Genomic DNA, 18,193 nt, shown 5'->3' with positions numbered 1-18,193 from the left:
AGCTCATTGAACCTAGCTTTACGTAATAGGCCATCTTCTATGGCAATGTTGTTTGAATTTATTTACAAAAAATTTCGAACTTGTATTTATATACATTTGACATGGTGACAAATTATTGATATGTAAGGTACAAACTGGACAACGTGTGGCTTTTTAGTCCCTCAGGGAATTACTAAGTAAGGCACGTTCATAGCAGCTATGAAAAACAAATGCATCTTCTTTAGATATCAAAATACTGAAATATGTATCTAAATCTTATAGCCCTACTTTTCTGTTTTTTTTTCTTTTTTCCCTTCTACTTTTGGAAAACTTGTCATTAGATTACCAGAGTAATCTGCAGAAGATATATTTTTTTAATATAATCATAACTTAGTTTGAACAAAATGTAGCAAGATAACTATTTTAACAACAGTTAGAAGAACTTCAGAATAGGAAGCTTTCTTAAATAGGATTTTTTCTTATTGCATACATTTTGTAGTTTTGTTTATACTGTCACATAATAATTTAAAAACTCACGTTAAGCAATTCAAAAAACATACAACCAAGTTTGATGTTTATTTATTCGTAATCTTCATATGATATTCCTTCTCCTTTTAATGGTGTTGGTTTTAGGCCACCACATAACTCAGTATATCCTAACTTTTCATCTGTTTAGCAGATAAAGCATGTTCTGTTCTCTTGAGTCTTGCTAGAATGCTAAGAAAAAGCCACCCAGAGCTCTGTGTAAACAATGGAAAGCACAGTGAGTACCCAAGAACTGCTGAGGCCATAATGGAAAATTATGACATTCATGACTATGACTTATTTGATTGTCCCAGCAGAAAACTTAGGTCAGAAACTGTTCTCCAGCATTTATAAATAAAGCATATAGTACGTATTAGAGAGATTTTTGGCAGAACTTTATGAATTCAACTGTTTTTTTTCATTTAATTTTCTTATTTCTTCTAACTGTTGGTCAGTGAGATATGAATGAAGGACTTTAAGAGCAATGATTTGTGCAAGCACCATACAACCCTCTATGGGGGGATCAGCTGATGAATGTGCCTTCTTTCTGACCTTTTTTACTCTGGGACAGTTCTGGGCCTCTTCTAATGAGATGCTGCCAAATATTCTGAATAGTGGAGAGGTTTTCTGTCACAGACAAGTTTGCAACAGGAACTCAGAAGAAGAAGTTTCTGACTGTGAGTTGAACTCAGTTTCATCCCAAAGATCAGCATTTGATGCAAGTTAGCTGAAATCAGATGCATTAAGACAGTGAACTCACAGAGGATATATTTCCTACTTTTGTGATTGTAATCTTTCGCCTCATGGCTCCTTAGACCACACTAGCAGCTTTCTATCAACAAATTTTTTACTCTAAATTTAATTAATAGTTTTCATCCCAGTCAAACAGTTTACAAATCACAGACCTTTTTTTGACTCCCCCACCTACAGTGCTATCTGCCACTGCTGTTCATCACATCTTAAGTGGTGCCCCATCCAGCCTGGCTTTGAATGCTTCCAGAGAGGGGGCATTCACAACTTTGCTGGGCAACCTGTTCCAGTATCTCATCACCCAGTAAAGAATTTCTTCCTAATGTCTAATCTAAATCTACCCTCTTCCAGTTTAAAGCCATTTCCCCTCATCCTGTCACTACATGCACTTGTAAGAAGTCCCTCCTCAGCTTTCCTGTAGCCCCCTTCAGGTACTGGAAGGGACAGTTACCAAGCAGATACACTGTCTTTTAAGTCACCCTTGCATTCAGACTTTGTGTTCAGAAGTGATGAGAAGCTCCTCACTATTTGCCATATATTATTATGGCATAATAATTAGCACACAAGAACAGACCTAAAGTTTGTCCTGCCTTTGTAGTCCACTGTCTAGGTTGCATTTTTAGCTCTGGTCTCTATTGTCTTCTCATTTTTCTGGTTTCTTCCTTGATAGATGGACAAGTGGAATCTGATGCATGGTTTAGCAGGGATGGAAAAGAGTATAATCTTTACCTTGAAAGCCGTTCTTAAATCTGGATCCCTTGGGTAGGAGTTCTGGATTATACTCATGATAGCCCCCTAAATAAAACTGACTGAAGACATTGAGTCCAACCAGCCTTCCAGGAGAAGTGATAGTTTTATTCTTCTGATCATCCACCTTTCAACGAAACGTACGTTTGTTACAACAAAGGATTTTTATTTGGAAAATACTATTGAAAACAGCCCTCCAAACTTAACAGGGAAACATAATGCCATCATTTTTACATTTTAATATGGAGGAAAAGAGAAACCACACTATAATCCAAATGTGTGTTCTTCTCCAACAATTTCTTACCTTCAGCCAGCCTTTCTGGAGATATCTGCCAAGGTGGATGACATGAATATTGAGTGTCAGGTCAAGTGGTTTGCTAATGATTGTTGCTGTGCCAGAACCTAGATTGTAGCTATATACTACTCTGCCATCACAGAGGCCTAACACCAAAAAATCATCTCCATTCAGACCTGAAAAGACAAAAGCAGAGTAGCTACTTATTTCAAGATTCAGTGAATACTGACGCACAAAACATCCTCCAAATCCACTGAAAATACATCAGTTTGTGGTGCACTTCCACCCACTTTTGCCAGGCCCCGCTTTACTACCTCACTCCAGATTCTTTCCCTCCCAGCGCCCTGGCTCCTTCTCACAAGGGATGCAAGCCAGTGTTAAGCTACAGATCTGAGAACAGAAGAAGGAGATGTATACACTAGGAGAAGGAGAAATCCAGAGGGCTGTTAGTCTGAGAACTGTGAGAAGTTCAGTCTGAAGTGAGATAGTAGAGCAAGACTTTTGGCTTTGTGGAGATAAGAGGAAGAAGACATTTAGACATGGCTGGCAGTGTTCATGAAAAAAATTAGATGCTGATGGTAATAAGCCAAGTTTCCACCTGACAATTACATAATAATCTCAGAATATAGTATTCCGGTTAATAAAAATGAACCATGGAAGATCCACTAAGAATTTGTTTTAAGTTCAGCTTAGCTAAATATGGCTGCAAGAACAATACTCACTATAACTTTGACACTACAGAGTATGACTTGTAGGCAAGCCTTTCTGAAATAGACTTTGGTGCAAATAAACAGTCAATTTTTTGGATCTATATTATACATATTAAAACAAATGTTCTGCATTCTGCTTTGATTTTTGTAGCTGAAAAAGAAATACAGGTTATTTTTCAACACTGATGGTGTTTATTTTAAATTTGACTTTTTTTTTGACTTACCTGAACAAAGGTAGTGGACAAATTGGTTTTTATTTGGTTGCTTCCTACAATTTCCTTATGAACAGTCTGAAATTCTGCATCCAAGGTTGCAGAAATGTTCATAAATGTTGTGGTTGGTTTTTGTCATTGAAAGGAATGTTAAAAACATTTGCTTGTATTTGTATTACAAAAGAGCTATTTATTATTTATTATTTTTACCCTCACCACTGTGAGGGTGATGAGACATTGGAACAGGTTACCCAGAGAGTCTGTGGATGCCCCCACCTTGGGGCTGGATGAGGCTTTGGGCAACCAGGTCTAGTGGAGGTGTCTCTGCCTGTAACAGGGGGGTTGGAACTAGATGATCTTAAAGATTCCTTCCAACCCAAACCATGATATGATTCTGTGATTATTATTCAAACTTAGTGATGCGAACACTGATTTCTGAAAACTGCTTTCTGAATGACAACATGAAAATGGTTTTGCAGTGACAACTCCATGCACAATTTCTAATTGACTAGCTGAAAATGACAGACAAAATTTCCACCATCCACAATCTATCTCACAGCTCTAAATACAAAAGCCAGCTCATATTCTAATTGCATAAACAAGTATGGTATAAATAAGTAAAGTACTTCTATGATCTATAAATGATAACATTTTCCACCCTGAGTGCTGTATGTTTGCAATAACATTTCACTAATTTTTTCTCAACATTCATCAGTGTAGTGGATCCCATGTTGCCAGTAGTGCTAAAATGGACAAGACACGAGTATCATAATTTACTTCATTCATCTCTGAGACTATGCCAGCCTACTACGTTCAGAGATATGTAAAGCATTGTTAAAATCTCAGTCCAGATATTGTAAGCAGATTTATATAACATGCTTCTCAACTGCGCTATTCAGACCAAGTGGAATACTTTCCTATACATACATAGTTGTTGCAATATACTTATATTGAGTTAACTTGCATTGAGTGACATCAGAGTTAAGGGTTAGTATTTTACATAAAGAACACAGAACCCAGTCCTGGCTGCCTCAGGGGTATATGCCATTCTTGTGGGCCATGGAAGTGCAGCCTCTGTGACAGCAGTAGCAATTCATGGATGCCTCTGTGGCAAGTTGTTTGAGGACATAGGAAGAAGAAGTGACAGGGTGGTTGTGACATGCTGAATAGCTGAACTGACTTTTCATTAAAGTAAGTATCAGTATAAGAAGATTTGAGGCAGCATCTTCCAAAACTGGCCTCCAGATAAGTGCAATCAGTCTTGAAATTTATGCTGATGACTGAAAAAAGAATTTTGTTTACTTCAGAAATCTGCTACCTCAAGCATCAGATTACTAGTTTGTAGTATTTAATGTTAATGGTTATACTTCTTTATGGAAAAAAACCCAAACATTTCTACAATCTGACTGCTTACTTTGCACTTACCAAAAGTAAGTATTGAAGAGATTATCTCCTTCCTAAAGGTGTTATATCACCCTACTTGTACGGGGAATATTTTAAAGTCTGTAATACGCCATAATAAAAAATCTTACCTTGGCCCTTCTGTCCAGTGAAAAATATCAAGTTGTCTTGTAAAGCTGAGTGGTGGTTCAACAACTGAAATTTTAAGTGGAATTCATAGTAGAAGGTGATATTTGGGATCGTAGAATAAGCTAGGAATGAAGTATATCCAAAGACATCTGTGCCACTGAAACTAGGCTGGGTAATATTAATAACTACATTAAAAGAAAAAAATATCAGTGTTAGAGCAAATTCTTTAATGTGTATTTGAAATTTGCATTTAATAGTTTGTTTTAGAATTTAAAAAAAGTAAATAACACACAAAAAATGTTATTCTGCAGTGTTTTACACATGTGTACACCTAATTTGTCTTTTCCTGTGATTTTATTAACAAGCTTTCTTTACAATGTAATTATTAGCAACTACTGCCATCTCCTGGTCTCTATATAGCATTGTTATAAGTAAAGGTACACTGCAATATTTACTCAGAGCTCATAGAGACAAAAGAAAACTCACAAACAAATTCTTGTCCTAAAAGTAAAGCCATTATTATGCACCTCCAAGTGAAAGTGAGCAGGGATGTGCTGAAGAGGTTAAAGAACAGTAATTCTTCATAGGTAGGGAAAAACATCATGAAATGATGAATTTGCTGCACAATAAACAGGACCTACAATGAGTTACATTGTTCCACATTACTTGCTGTACCATTTGAATTGGTGGTTGGACTAGATGGTCTTAGTGGTTTTTTCCAAATTTAATTAATCCTATGATTTCATAAATTGAATATCCAGGAATCAAGTTTATAAAAATGTCTAATTTACAGTACTGGCAAGTTATTTATCTTTTTTAAAAACACTATTTAGGTTCAATTTGATTAAAAAAACACAAACTTTCTGTTAGGCATTAACCAAGTGAAGAATGTAGCATTAGCATAAATACCTTTAAACACCTGGCCTGAAATAAATGGAAGAAACAATCAATTGTAATCATGCAAATTATAACACCATTTTTAGTGTGAGGAAAATCTTTTCAAATTTTCAACCTGGGAAATTTGCCACGTTGACACTGAACACATTATTATCTGAACCTGACAAAAGGTGTAGACATAAGCCTGTGAGAAACTGTTCATGGCACAAACTTCAGGTCCTCAGCAATATAGTGTGTACTGTCCCATTTATTAAGCACTACTTGAGATGTGGCACATTATGCCTTGTTCTGCGATTTTAAACAGGAGCCAGGAAATTTCCACATTAAGTGGTTGTTTTCTCCTAATTACAAGAAAACTGGCAAAGAGTTTGTTCCTCTCAACCTAGTCTGCTTGAATGTAACCTCAGGTCTTAGACCTTTATGAGTAATGTGGAGTGGAGGAGAAATACAACTCCCATATTTAAATTTGGTATTGGCTGCAGTCCACTAGCATTCCCTCAGACTACCTCAACATGTCTACGGAAGGCTCAAATTTTGCATCTGCTTTAGTTTCTCAGCTAACTATGAGAGATAGACAGCTCCTTTAATGAGAAGCCTTCTCTTTCTGTTCTTCCCCTTTCCCTTTCCCTTTCCCTTTCCCTTTCCCTTCCCTTTCCTTTCCCTTTCCCTTCCCTTTCCCTTCCCTTTCCCCTTTCTCTTCCCCTTCCCCTTCCCCTTCCCCTTCGCTTTCCCTTCCTTCTATTCCATCCCATTCCATTCCATTCTGATTTACTATAGGAAAGATACATTTAGATCATTAGCCTTCCAATTGGAAGCAATTTGCACAAATAGAATTGGTGGCAGTCATCTGACCACTGGAGGGCATCTGATGTAGACATTTATATAACAGCTGACTATCCCAGGCTGTATCTTACATCAGTGAAAATATAAAGAACATTTAGGATAGAATTTTCTTCATCTAAAACACATCACTTATGTAGGTCAGATGAACAATATTTTAAAATGCTTATTTGACCCCCCCAAATACAAAAGCAGCCTTGGGTGATAAGTCAGAGGGGGGAATTATAGATTTCTAAAATTATGTGGCATAAAGCCTACCTTGTGTGTGTCCTGCAACAACCTAATAATGATCTGAATCCTTTGTTTCTTTTCTCTACAGCCATAAAAACTGAATGATTCAGAAATTCTGAAATAATCCTCTGTGAAATAAAGAAAACACTTTTTTCTTTTTTCTGGTCTTAAAGAGTGGGAATTGTAGGACACTAAATTAATTGTTCAGAGTCACAAAGCCTGAAGAGAGCTGAAGAATTGAGTACAGAAGTCTCAGCTTCAGGATAGAGCAGTCACTAAGCATTCCTGGCAAACTCAGTTTCTCGTTTTCCTACTCCTGAGTATCTGAGAAAGCACAGCTCCTTTCAAAACTCCTGACAAGATGCAATTTTCTTAATTTCCATCTTTGACTATGTGAACATCTACATTTAACCCATTATGATCTTTTGGTCCAGTTCTGAGTCTAATCATGCATTTTGCTGGGGTCTTGAAGTCTATATATAACATATCCAGCACCGCAAATGCTTGAGGCACCCCTGTTGTCATATGGGTTCAGGATATTGAATAGATCACTGACCAATGGCTTTTGGGATAAATGATTCATCTCAGAAAAACGGCATAGAAACAAATAAAAATCAGCAGAACAATTTCTTTACAGAAGAACAGTAAACCCAGTAATTCACTAGTATGGGGCTAAATGTAGTGTCTGGGCCTGTAGATGTACGTAATCCAGGTTAGCAGGAAGGCCAGCAGGAAGTAGGACATGGCTTCTTCTCCAGATGAGGAACTCAGATCCACTGAGAGATTTGAAGAGGTTCAAATTCCCTATTTGGGTTGCTTTATTGTTGACTTGTGGAAGTGCCATCTGGACTTGTCAACCAGCTGTCACATCACACCCTTATTCCCCCTGGACTGGCTCTCTCTTGAACATACACAGTGCTCAGATGTGACCTGAAATGGTGCTCAACACTGAGTAGGGCAATACTTAGGTACAGTATGGTCACCAAATGCAAGAATATCATACTGAGCAACAGTAGGCTCACAGGCATATTTAGCTTTTCACAGTTTACTGCACAGTGTTGAAGGAGTTTCTGACACCTACTAAAAGTGAGATGCAGCATCTAATTAACCAGACTATCTTTAGCAGGCAGGTACACACAGCAAGTGTTCCTAAACAGCCCCCCCAGGGACCTCTGGGGAGCAAAATGTACTCAGACATGATAATTAATCCCGAGGCAAAAGCTTATATTTTTCACTAATCTAATCTATCTAAATCATCAGGTGATATTTCTTCCATATTTTTTCTCTTTCTGGACTTTTAAAATTGATTTTATACCACATTTTAAAACATGATTCTTCTCTTCACTAAGTATTATTTATCATCAGGCCTTCAACCAATCGTGAAAAAATGAAAGGTTACAGTAAATGTAAAATGTTCGGTCTCAGAGTTACCTTTCATATGATAACCTTCATTAGCCTGAAATTAAAACAGACTAGTTTGCCTCACGTATTTTAACTTTAAAATGCAAAAAGAAAGAAAAAAATCCACAATAAAACAACTTTGAAAAATACAGTGATTGGTAAATTTGTATCAAGCAAGATCACTCCGAGTTAACTGTGCCTGACAGAGTACTTGAAGCCTTTTATCAACTTTCTTTCCCTGATCTTATCCTGTGTTTCTGTCAATCCTACATCATTTACCATTGTCCTCTTCTGCATTTCCACTACTGAACAGGTAATAAAGTACCTGTAATAAGGCACGGTATGTTCCATTGCCTCACAAACAAAAAATGACAAATTATCCCATTATATAAATATATTAATGTAGTTGGCTGCCTACTTCCCTAGGACTGTACATCCTAACAGATGTGAATATAAAAATGGGAGATAAAAAAACCCCACACACTTATAGTTTGAAAAAAAATCTTAACAAAGAGAATAAAGTGACAAGAGAGAGAATAATGGTTTCATTATCTTCGAATTTTCTTGTTGTAAGTTAAAATAAATGCTCCTTTCAACATTCACTGTCAATACATCTTGGACTACAGTTTTACAATTCATTGTAAAAAACAAGAAAAATCAATAGGCTAAAAAGAGGTGAAGACTTTAGGCTATATAATTACAATCAGATAACCCAATACTTTATGTTGAAATTGACTAACTGTGAGCAGCTATCAGCCCAGTGCCTGGCTCCAGGATGAGCAGCCATATACATTTGGGATGAGTACTAATCAATTCTCCTAAATATCAACTCACATATTTGAGAAGGGAGTATTGAAAAGGGAATGGAAATTGCTGGCAAGCGTATTTTTCAGTCTTCCAATCTATAAAAAGGTCCTCATAAAAGTGTCTTTTGTCATCATGAAATTCTGCAGCCACTATTCCTCTTATGGTTTGCAGTACGGCTTTCAATAAACCAGAGCTTACTCTAGTGGATGAAGAGAGTGAAAAATATTTCCTCTGCTGAGTTTACAAAAAATATTTTAAAATCAGATCCTTTTCTTACTCATCACGGAGGCAGCAAGAGTAGATGTTCAAGCGACAGCATAAGCTCCTGATGGAAGAGACTGGCTTAAGAAAGCAAATGCATTTCTACAATTTATTCTATATTCACAGATTTAAATATCATTTTGCTGGCATGGGGCTCTGGCAGAAGCCTCTCTCTGCGCATTGCAGGACATTATGGGGTATTAGAAAAGGGACTGCTGGCTGAAAGGTGAAGGAAGAACTTCCTGCTACAATTCCCCTGTCCTTTGTGTAGAGGGATGGGGAGGATGGGAGCTATCCAGACACCAACAGTGGCAATGAGAGTGAAGGCCTGCTGTACAGGCAAGCAATAGATACCAGCGTAATTTGGGAAGGAGAGGTGAGACGAGGGAGACAAGCTGGTGTTTAGTTGACATGCTTTGCTAGTTCCACATAAAAGCCGTTTTCTTACATAGTCAGCATACCTTCCTCACCAGAAGCTATGGGAAGTGTAAGGAGGAAAAGTTAAAAGGGAGAGGGTGGGGACTGAACTGCAGGGAGGTCCTGTGCCAAGTGGAGCTCAAGGGCAGACCTGTGACGTCTGGAAGGCGACTACAGGAGGAGTCTTCATAATGCCTAATTCAAGTGCATGCTTCACCCTGAAGAAACAGTTCTCAGATATCTTCTTTGTCTTGTGGAATTGGTAGTATAGTTATGTGGTATCCTTATGGAGCCCATGGGCCCCGTTAGCTTAGCTTATCATATGGACTAGTAACTTTAATTTCTAAGTGGAAAATGAGATTCGATATAATAAAACTGATTTAATTGCTCAAGGATGAAGGTATAAATCTCCAAAACTGGTAATGCTGCAGTGACGTTATGTGTGTATATGTGTGTTAGTTTGCATGTTTGTTCTTTACGATTTTTACGACATACCTCATTTTACGACATACCTCATACCTCAGGGAAAGGAAGAAAGAAATTAAAGCTCAGATAAATGCAAATGACTCAGAAAATATATTCTCTTGGGTAGGAAGAAATGTAAGTCTGATCAGCACCCCCTAAAGTCTCCTATCACTAACCAGAAGCCTCATAATGTGGTTTGATTTTATTTTTTTTATATGAGGAAATTCCCCTTGGGCATCTACTGTCACTGAACTGGACAATTTAGTCTGCAGACCTGAACACTCTGAAGGTGACATTGTGTAACAAACATAGCTGCAGAGAACACTTCACTTGCAGGCTGATTTTCACGCCGCAGAGTTTGCAGCAAGAGACTACTCCCACTTCAGCACTTTGAAATGAATTTTATACATGGGGGAATATATTCCATACATGCTAGACCCTTTGGACTGGCAAAAATTACCATAAATGTTGCTCAGAAATGTGTTTCAATGGACTTTTTTTACAGATTGCTGTGAAGCATGCTGGGGACAGAACTCTATGGTATGTGTTCTATGAAATGCAATGCCACAGTTAGGATTCTATTTTATCTTGCCATATCTGCACCTTTACCCAGTGAAACTAAAATAAACACAGTAGCTTGATCTAAAAGACTGCAGTTTATGCAATTATTCATTTTTGCAATGCACATTCCTTTGAAATGCTTTTCTTTCTTTTAAATTTACCTTTGTTTACAAAGTGCATGCCCTTTACTCTTGAAGTATAACAAAATATTCTCCATATTATAACCAAGAAAGTCCCAATTTATTGTGTAATACATAAATATCTGCATCAGCAGTTGAGAACTCCAGGTATTCATATCCATTCCTGGTGAATAAACCATTTGTACTTCATGTTTTTTATAAGCATTTTTTTTACTTATCATTCTTAATCTTAAAAGTTAAAGTACAGTGATATGAATGTATTTGAACTCAAGCATCACCTTTGTGTGGAGGAAACACTACAACTGATACGGTTGGACTTGATGATCTTTAAGATCTTTTCCAAGCTGAGCTATTCTATGATTCTATGATTCCAATTTTTTATTTACAACCGAGATCTTATGAAATGATAAGTCTCTCCTGGTGGCAAGCAATTCCTGTTCTAACCTGATCCTCATGTGTCTCCATAGTAAATTACTGATGCATCTTCCTGACCAACTTTTAAAAGTAGACAAAACAAATATCTAGGTGGTAATTTAAAAATTACTATGCAGGAAAAACCAAACTCATAGCACTGTTGAGGAATGTGTGTTTATTTGGCCTGAAATGGTGCCATTTGAAAACATTTTCATTCACCACCATGATCCTATAACTACTGGAGGAGGGGGTACAGGCACTTTCATTTATAATCCAGAAGAAACATAGTACAAGCCAATTTTTAAGAAATTAAATGTGAAAGAAAATTTATCAGACTAGGCCTTGAATCTTCAATCTTTTAACATAGAACAGCTGAAAAGGCACAGCTCAATAACTGTATTCAGTTTAAATGCTCTGGATCCCTTTAAGTACATCTTCAAAAACATCAGTCACTTCAGAGTCTGAGTCAAGTCACTCAAGCAGACATGATCTCTGATCCAAATTATTTTATATTGATGACGTACAGGGTTAAAAATATTCTAGTTTTCATTTTTCTAAGTGGCTGTGCTCTTCTTTCAGATGAAAATTTGTTTAATGTGGGCTTTTAACCAAGAATCCTGTACAAGCTGCTAAAAGTTCATCTACAAGTGGCTGAGGGAAGAGACTGTCCCACTCCGCTCTGCTCAGTGGCCTCAACTTGAGCACTGTCTGCAGGTTTGTGCAGAAGATAAGAAGGATATAAAATTTTCAGAAGGTGACCCTACAAAGATGGTGAAGGGCCTTGAGGGAAAGACATATGAGGAGCAGCTAAGGTCCCTTGGCTTGTTCAGCTCACATTAGAGTGACTTAAAGTAATTTAGAATTCATGTCTTCCCATATTTTCACCCCCTCACGCTGATCCATTACACTATAGCTATGTAGCTTCATGGGAGAGAGATCCACATATAATGGTGAACTTGCAATCATAGTAACATGGTCATATAGTGAAAAATCAAGAAAAGATGTGTAGCAATAGATAATTGACTTTACTACTTATATATACAGAAAAATGAAAATGTTTCAAGGAATCTCAGAATCACAGAATGGTAGGGGTTGGAAGGGACATCCAGCCCCTCTGCAAAGCAGGCCCCCTACAGCAGGCTGCACAGGTTTGTGTCCAGATGGGTCTTGAATATCTCCAGAGAAGGAGAATCCCCAACCTCCCTGGGCAGCCTGTTCCAGTGCTCTGTCACCCTCAATGTGAAGAAGTTCCTTTGCACACTGGTACAGAACTTCCTATCCACTAGTTTATGGCCATTTCTCCTTGTCCTGACCCCACAGATATCTGAAAAGAGATTGGCGATGTCCCTTTGACACTCACACTCAAGGTATCTATAAACATTAATAAGATCACCACTTCTTTTCTCAAGGCTGAATGGACTCAGTTCACTAAGCCTTTCCTCATAACAGAGGTGCTTCAGGCCCTTTGTTATGTCTGTGGCCCTAAGTAACCTTTATTTGAAGTCTGAACAAGAATAATGTAACCAAAATAAACACAAAGCAATTGCTCCTAGCCTGACTAGATTGCAGCATGCTTCATCTGCTTCAGAAACTGAAGAAAAGTCCTCGTTTGTCCCAGAAACTTCTTTTTCCATATTACACTGAAGTTATCTGTCTATAAGTTTCTGCCATGTTTGTTATTTGTAGTTTTCTCTCTTTTAGAATGCTGTGTATATCCCGCAAATTGTCATATTTTTCACCCCTGCCAATTTTTTTTCTCTCTCTAATAGCGACAACAGCTTTATCATCACTTACTCCTATATATTTGTAAAGTTTGATATTGTTCTTAGTCTGTCTTTAAACTCATAACTGATGGCATTTTGATCTCTAACATGGGCAAGAACAGTAGAAGGCGGTTCATCTGTATTTCTGTCTATGACTTGAGTTACTTTTACTTTGTCTTTTGTAAACAACCTGCACTGGAAGGAGCAGCAGTGCTGGCAAAGAACCTGCAATTCTATTTGGTACATTTGTTATATTCATTTTAACAAACAGTCACTCTAAGGTTTGTACATTTTTGCTGATGAAGACAATAAGTTACTTGATAAATAGTTGGGAGAAAAAGGCTTCTGTGTTTCAGACAAAAAGCAGCATGTAGCATGCACTCGGTTACTAATCTTCACAGGAGAAACAGTATTATTTCTATCTCCTCAACAGGAGAAGATTCATTAAAAATACATGCTCCTAGCCTTTTAAGTTTTATGGACCATTTCTTTCTAATAAAAGTATTATCTGGGCCACTCATTTTCTTAAACAATTAAAACAGGCTTCTAACACAATTTACATTGTTCTACTACTGTAATCAGGCAATCTATCATTATCTCCAGATGCAAAAACAAATGTACGGCTTTGGTGCTGCTAGGGCTATCCATAAGGTTGCACCCAGCATGCACTGCATTGTGATACTGTTTCTTACCTCTTTGTTCAGTTTTAGTTTATGTGATAAAAAGATCTTTTGCAGCTCATTTTAACTTTCAGGCTAACGTTTACCTTAACAAGATTTCTACCTGTTCTCACTTCTAAACTCTTAAGAGACAAGTTCAATAGAAGGCTTTTTCATATTTCAATAATTTTTCACATAATGGTCTTTACGATCCTGATAGATGCACACTCTGTTCTTGTTTTTTCTCCCCCATTTTTCTTTCTTACAGTAATGATTCAGAGAGAGTTTTCCCTCTCCACTTAATAAAAATTCATCCATTCTATGCTTTCACATCCTTCAGGTTTGCAGTCCAGCGAAACTCATGAATCTGTGTACTTTCTCCCACTTTAGACTACAGACATCTGACTACAGAGAACTGTGGAAGAACCTTGCTGAAGGACTATGGGGAAAAAGCACTAGATGATATTCAGTGAAGACAGATATAATTTGAGGTAGATGACAGAAACATTCCTAGCCTGACATACAGGATGGTAGGCTCTGAACTTGCTGTCAGCAAAGAAAGAGGGTTTTAAAGTTTTAATAGGCAGTTTCATGACAACGTAAGCACGTTTAGTAATTTATTATTGGAAATTTCTTCTCATGTAAATTTTAAATGAGGTAAATGTTTATGGTAAAAAGAAAAAGACAGTGTTGTCCTTTGATCTGACCTGAACACTATTTTACATAAAAGTATTAATTTTGAAAAGAAATTCAAATGTACTGCTGAATCAGCTCAGAATCAGTTATTATTTTCTATATGCAGATTTTTCTGCCATTTCTTGTTGCTTCATTCAGTGTCAGGGAAAAGAATACCTTGGATGTTAATACACAGGAAATTCTGACCTACAACAATCATTATAATAAACACAAAAGAAATAAAAAACCTTCATTTGATAATAGTCAGAATGACCTATTTGCTTATCTTTAATAGTTTTCCTTCATCCTGTCTCCTAGTTCATAGCAAGCACTTGGTTACATTTAATTTGTTTCTCTTTTTGATCCAAGGAATTGATCAAATTTTAGCATCTGGCAGTATTTTTACAATCCAGAAAGTACTTTTTATAAACTTCTTTCATGTACAAAATGTCACAATTCCCTAAGTACAGCAAAAATCAAACTACAGGAGAAAATGTTTTCTCCAAAGGAGTACTTCGCTATATCTTTGTCAGCTTCTCTTAAGGTAGATTACTGAAACACCAGTCACTACCCAGTATTTCCTGGCTTGTCTCTACTCTGGGCTTCTCTGATCTTTCTGTCTCTCTGGATGATGTCTTTATAAAACAACGTGAAGAAAAAGTTCTCAATTCGGATCTTCTCTGCTTGGGACTGCTCTTTGGGTTGTGCTGTGTTTACAGGCAATAGCAAAAGCGAGGAGGTGGTTGAGGTGATCACTTACAGTGTTTTGCCTTCAAAGCATTTGATTTTGAGAGCAATGGAACAGGTTGCCCAGAGTGGTTGTGGAGTCTCCTCCTATGGACATATTCAAGACCTGTCTAGATGCCTATCTGTGCAGCCTATTGTAGGGTACCTGCTGTGGCAAAGGAAGTGGACCCAATGATTTCCTCAGATCACACACCCTGCAATTCTGTGATTCCATGACTTGTTCCTTGCCACAGCTTCCACAAATGACAGAAAATATGACTAATGCACACTAAAGCATATTGTTCTTACCGTCATTGCAGAGGATGCCAGATCTTCCATATGGACAAAGGCAAACAACGTCTTGCCTGGACTTTGGAAAACATGTAGCACCATTTCCACATGGACTTTCATCACAAGTCATGAACTGGCACAGTCTTCCTGAGTAGAGTTCAGGGCATTCACAAAACCAATTTTCTGCATCACTGGCAAAGTTAAAAACAAAACAAAACAAAATGTATAAGTATCAAAACACACTTTAAAAAGGATGGGTTTTATTCTCACAGGAAACCAGTGATGTTTGACTTGTGCTTGTAATACATTTCTTTGGTTTTACTCTTCTAACCTTTATTTGCTTGTTTGTTTTCATATGTGGCAGTAGAGATGCCAGAATGCTTTCTGGGTCACATTAGTTGACAAATTATTTTTTGTTTAATTTTATATTTCAATTCATCTTTCTTGGTAAAATATGTGGCTTTTATGATGTGTCGTATTAGCGATTTGTACTGCTTCTTGTATAAAATGGTTGAAATAAAAGTTACAGAAAAATAGCTCTTCTATCATGTCTCAAAAAAAAAAAAAGGAAAGAAAAAAAGAATAAAAACGTAAAAGTACCAGTTTATTTTGCAAATGGAAGCATCATTTGTACATTCAAGCATTACCTATAGCTCTTGACAATACAACAGAATGTAAAGGAAAGCTGAAATATGAATACTTACAGTAGTGATTATATTGGAATTGAACCAGAGTGAACAAGTAATATCTTTGCTTTTGTATATCCTGTGCTCTCAAATATGGAAAAAGTATTAGACTAGACAAGAAAATAAACTGTAATCAGTCCCAAGGGGTAAGAATGTACATATTCTGTTTTCAGCAATTAACTCTCTCTTAAGTCAGGAAAAGGGCAAATATGGTCCAAAACAAAAAATCAGATAGGAAAACCAGGAGTGTAAGGCATTCCTATCTACCACTTACTATAAATATAATTTCATTAAAGGCTTTATTTTATTCTCTCGTTTTATATCTGAAATCAGAGGACAGCCAGATAGGTCAGTTTATGTGATTACTACACATCCTCAGTATTGAGCAGAAACATGTCTGCCTTATACTTGATAAGGTCACATGTGCCTGTGGGTATGAATGCAAAAGAAATGATGTGAGCTATGTTAAACCACAGCCATTATGTTTTTCCTGATAATAGCATAATCATTAGGAATTTCAGTGATGAAAATGTCAAATAAATGTGACTTTTAAAAAATGTGTCCATGGCTTACAATATCCATGCAATCAGGTTAAAGAAAATAATCTGGAGCAGACAGAACTGCTGCATTTTTTAAAAAGGAAATAAGTAAACCTTCTGACAGCCTGTGCATAGCAGTTGATTGGTATATTTCTAAACTGACCACCCGCAGTTCTGGGAAGAGAGAATCTCAGCTGGAAAGTCTACCAGAATGGATCTCATGAATAATGCCTCCAGACACCTTTGGAAAAGAAAATTGCTATCAGCTGCAATAATAAATTTCTGTGTGTAGCCTATTCTATTTATAGATTTGCTGCAGACACCAGGACAGGAATGTAAATGAGATACAGGGTCGCCTTAGTTTGTGTAGCATTGAAAAGCCTGCTTTCTGCTGTTTCAATGTCAACATTACACAGTTAAGTTAATTAAAAAAGCAACAATACACTGAATTCTTCCTGGAAATCTACCATTGACAGTGATGATCTTCTCTAAAATTAGTTTCTAAGTGTAATTTTTTTTTTTGTGTGTGTATATATATATTTATTTTTTTTTTTATAGAGGAGAAGATCATTGCTGCTGACTACCAAAATACAGACTTTAAATAAACCATTTTCATCAACTGCTCTATTGAGCTACATATATCAATATTGGCCATTTATTCTGTGGTCTTATTTTCACTGTTGTACAGCAGACCAAAAATAACATGACTCAAAACATTGTGACAAATTTATTATTACAAAAAGGAGAAATGTCCTAATGTTGTTGTCATAATGCCCTAATAACAAAGAAGGATGAATTCCAATGAGGCAAAGAAAATGGTCTTTAAAAAGTTCTCCAAACTAACACAAGAACTTGAAAATATAATAGTTAATCACATGCAAAAAATATTACAACCAATTCACAATAATTAGTATACTGAAATACAAAGTCCCAAATGGCTTATTCTCCCTCAAAGCAGTCTGCTGCTGTACTTGGTATTGAAAAGGATAAGGTTTCCTATATTTTACCAAGTTAATTTCAACTGGAAGTATCACAAAAATGCTTGAATGACGAGGGAGCTTCTCTCCTCCCAAGTGAGTTTAACAATTTCACGGTATCCTGCTAATTTTCATAAATGCATGAAGCAAATGAAAAGGGACAGCAAATCGGAATAGTAGTATTTTTTGCCTATATTGTGTACTGTGAATGACTCAGAGAAAAAGTATTTTGATAATTACAGATATGGGCTAAAGAAAGTGCATATTGCTTTTCAGAAAAAAATGTGGAAAATACTAGAATTTTGAGCCTACAAAATTGGAAACATAATTAGAATGTTTTGCTGAAATGTGTTCAGTGTCTATATTGGTATTTCAGTTCAGAATCAGAGCGTGATTTAGGAGCAAATCTCCTTGTCATGCCCATTTGAAATGCCCTAGTTCACATTACAGAGTGGTCTCAAGAGTGTGTAAACTCAATTTCAGATGAGCCTAAACCAGAAGTCTGTCTCACACCTCAGGTACTGCAGCTGCTAACGGGCATCCATTTCATGGGGTGAGACCAGATTCAGTGTGATTTAAAGATGCTTGAAACGATGAGCAGTAAGGATGCTGGGTCCTGAGCACTACCCCATTTGTCCTGTAAATCTACTCCTATTGAGCTACATTATCTGTTAATACAGATACAGATTTATAAG

The 18,193-nt window shown here is 36.8% G+C and overlaps 1 protein-coding gene across 1 annotated transcript in view; it reads right to left on the bottom strand.

The window, feature by feature from the left end:
- The window catches only part of LOC104909952 (protein eyes shut homolog), a 43,521-nt gene extending 28,014 nt beyond the window's left edge, over window positions 1-15,507 (bottom strand). The window contains exons 1-4 of the mRNA XM_010707848.3: window positions 15,315-15,507; window positions 4,751-4,933; window positions 2,306-2,472; window positions 1,984-2,128 (exon numbers count right to left, since the gene is read on the bottom strand). Coding sequence (XP_010706150.1) covers window positions 1,984-2,128; window positions 2,306-2,472; window positions 4,751-4,933; window positions 15,315-15,426 — 607 coding nt within the window. The 5' untranslated portion in view covers window positions 15,427-15,507. The remainder of the gene's footprint in view (window positions 1-1,983; window positions 2,129-2,305; window positions 2,473-4,750; window positions 4,934-15,314) is intronic.
- Between the last annotated feature and the right edge of the window lie 2,686 nt (window positions 15,508-18,193).

Source organism: Meleagris gallopavo, chromosome 2, assembly GCF_000146605.3.
Source record: "Meleagris gallopavo isolate NT-WF06-2002-E0010 breed Aviagen turkey brand Nicholas breeding stock chromosome 2, Turkey_5.1, whole genome shotgun sequence".
Taxonomy (NCBI): Eukaryota; Metazoa; Chordata; class Aves; order Galliformes; family Phasianidae; genus Meleagris; species Meleagris gallopavo.
Note: the sequence above shows the minus strand (reverse complement) of the source record. Positions and strands in the feature narration are given on the sequence as shown.